This window comes from Etheostoma cragini, unplaced genomic scaffold (genome assembly GCF_013103735.1).
Source record: "Etheostoma cragini isolate CJK2018 unplaced genomic scaffold, CSU_Ecrag_1.0 ScbMSFa_3990, whole genome shotgun sequence".
In the NCBI taxonomy this organism is placed as follows: Eukaryota; Metazoa; Chordata; class Actinopteri; order Perciformes; family Percidae; genus Etheostoma; species Etheostoma cragini.
Genome location: NW_023268315.1, coordinates 1 through 2,686, shown reverse-complemented (window position 1 = coordinate 2,686; position 2,686 = coordinate 1). Strand labels below are relative to the sequence as shown.

The following is a 2,686-nucleotide window of genomic DNA, read 5'->3' as shown; positions in this document are numbered from 1 at the left end:
TTTTTTCTATTTTTGTTATTTCCACTCTTCATTCTAACCCCAACCGGTCGTCAGACACCGCCTACCAAGAGCCTGGGTTTAGGTCTGGGTCCGGGTCTGGCTATGGGTCTGGGCCTGGGCCTGGGTCTGGGTCTGGGTCTGGGTCTGGGTCTGGGTCTGGGTCTGACCGAGGTTTCTGCCTAAAAGGAAGTTTTTCCTCGCCACTGTGGCCCTGTTGCTTGCTCTGGAGGAGACTACTAGAACTGTTGGGTCCTTGTAAATTCTGGAGTGTGGTCTATCTGTATAGTGTCTTGAGATAACTCTGGTTATGAATTGATACTATAAATAAAATTGAATTGAAATTGAATATATATATATATATATATATATATATATATATATATACATATATACATATGTATATTATAAGTGGTGCTTACGCATGAGCTTGCTGCGCTCGGCTGGCTCCAGGGAGTTGAAGGCGTCGTTGGTCGGAGCGAAGAAGGTCAGCGCCCCCTGCTGGTTCAGGAGCTCAGTCAGCCCTGCAGTCTGGACCGCCCCCACCAGGAGACTGGAACATACACACGCACACACACACACACACACACACACACACATACAGATACACACAGAGATACACAGACACACACACACAAGTAAAGGGAAGAGAGAGGGGGGTTAATGACATGTAGCAAAGGGCCTCAGACAGAGAGACAGACAGAGAGAGACAGAGAGACAGCAGAGAGACAGACAGACAGGTAGACAGAGAGACAGACAGACAGACAGGTAGACAGACCCACCTGAAGCGGTCGTCTGCCTTCAGGACGTCCATGACCGTCCCCATCGGGGGGGTGAGGACCTTGTCCACAATGAACATGGTGGCGTAGCGTCCTGTCTTATCATGAGCCGCGATGCAGGCGTTCTCAATGCAGAGGTTCTACACACACACGCACACACACACACACACACGCACACACACACGCACACACACAGCGTTGTTAGCGGCGTAGAGCCCGATATATCGGCCGATATTAGGCATTTCCTGAACTACCAGTATCGGCGTTTATAACGGCTGATAATAAGTATCGGGGGGGTTCTCACGTTTCTGTAGACGAAGACCCGCAGCTGCAGCCCCCCCAGCGTCTCCAGCTGCTGCCCGTGGTACAGAGACTTAGAGGACAGACGCTCCTTCAGGAGGTGATTGGTCATCAGCTTCTTCAGGTCAGGGGTCATCGTCGTGTCCCTTCCTGTCTCACACAGACAGAGAGACAGACAGGCAGGTTAGAGAGACAGAGAGACAGACAGACAGTTTCTGTCCCCTTACAGTTTGTCATTGAACTACAGCTCGATGTTTCATGTTTTGATTGTTGGGTCAGACCATGTGCTAGTGACAGGGGGGCCAAAACTGAGAGGTACAGTCTAAAAGTATGCACCCCCCCCCCCGGACTAAGACACATTGGGTGACCCTCCCTTCTTGTGTGTCCTAGTGTCCTAGTGTTCTAGTGTCCTTATGTCCTAGTGTCCTTGTGTCCTAGTGTCCTTGTGTTCTATTGTCCTAGTGTACTTGTTTCCTTGTGTATTGTGTCCAAGTGGCCTTGGGTCCTAGTGTCCTAGTGTCCTAGTGTCCTAGTGTACTTGTTTCCTTGTGTATTGTGTCCAAGTGGCCTTGGGTCCTAGTGTCCTAGTGTCCTAGTGTACTTGTTTCCTTGTGTATTGTGCCCTAGAGTCCAAGTGTCCTAGTACACTTGTGTCCTTGTGTCCTAGTGTCCTTGTGTCCTAGAGTCTTAGTGTCCTAGTGTACTTGTGTCCTAGTGTAATTGTGTCCTAGTGTACTTGTGTACATGTTTCCTTGTGTATTGTGTCCTAGTGTCCTTGTGTCCTAGAGTCTTAGTGTCCTTGTGTCCTTGTGTCCTTGTGTCCTTGTGTCCTTGTGTCCTAGTACCTCTGAAGGCGTCTTCCAGAGGCGCCAGCATGGTCAGAGCCTCGGAGCCCGTCAGGTGCGGCGACAGACCCGCCTCCACAAACAGCTTGGTCGCCGTGGCAACGGAGGAGTCTTCAGCCAGCTCCAGCAGCACTTTGGCTGAAAAAGAAGCAAGTTAAAGTTGCACCCCCCTTCCTGCAGAAGCCCCTCCCCCACAAGGTAGAAGGAATGCACCCCCGGCCCTGATTGGTGCATCTGAACAGGGAGCGGTGCACTACAGGCTGCAGGTGGAGCCGTAAGTCTAACGTACTGCACCTTTAACAATAAGCGGGGATCAGGAGCTTGTTGATATAGTGGACTACCTTAGTCCGGGATCAGGAACTTGTTGATGTAGTGGACTACCTGAGTCTGGGATCAGGAGCTCATTGATGTAGTGGACCACCCCGTTGGTCCCCAGCTGGTCCCTCTTGGTGACAATGGCCTTGCCGTTCAGGGTCAGGTCTTCTCCGTCACAGCCAACCTCCAGCACGGTGCCCTGCAGCGTCTCCATTGGCGTCCCCGACACGATGGACTCGGCACACTGCATGTGCTTCAGGATGTGGTAGTTCAGCAGGTCTGGGGGGGGTAATACATGTTACCTAGACCGGCAGGTTTAACCTGTTACCTAGGTTACAGGTAATACATGTTACATAGGTTACATTAGGTTAGGCTACGGGGTCTCCCAGGATCCTGTTAAAGGACTAAGACTAAAGAAGCAGGTCACCTCTGAGAGCTACGGGGTCTCCC

The 2,686-nt window shown here is 51.2% G+C and overlaps 1 protein-coding gene across 1 annotated transcript; it reads right to left on the bottom strand.

Moving 5' to 3' along the window:
• Positions 1-402: 402 nt before the first annotated feature.
• LOC117941003 (transforming growth factor-beta-induced protein ig-h3-like) lies at positions 403-2,682 on the bottom strand (the record flags this gene model as incomplete). Its single annotated transcript, XM_034866106.1, has 6 exons — positions 403-550; positions 780-916; positions 1,081-1,226; positions 1,922-2,059; positions 2,303-2,515; positions 2,664-2,682. Coding segments are annotated over 6 exons (801 nt in total), but the record flags the coding sequence as incomplete, so codon positions are not given.
• Positions 2,683-2,686: the final 4 nt, after the last annotated feature.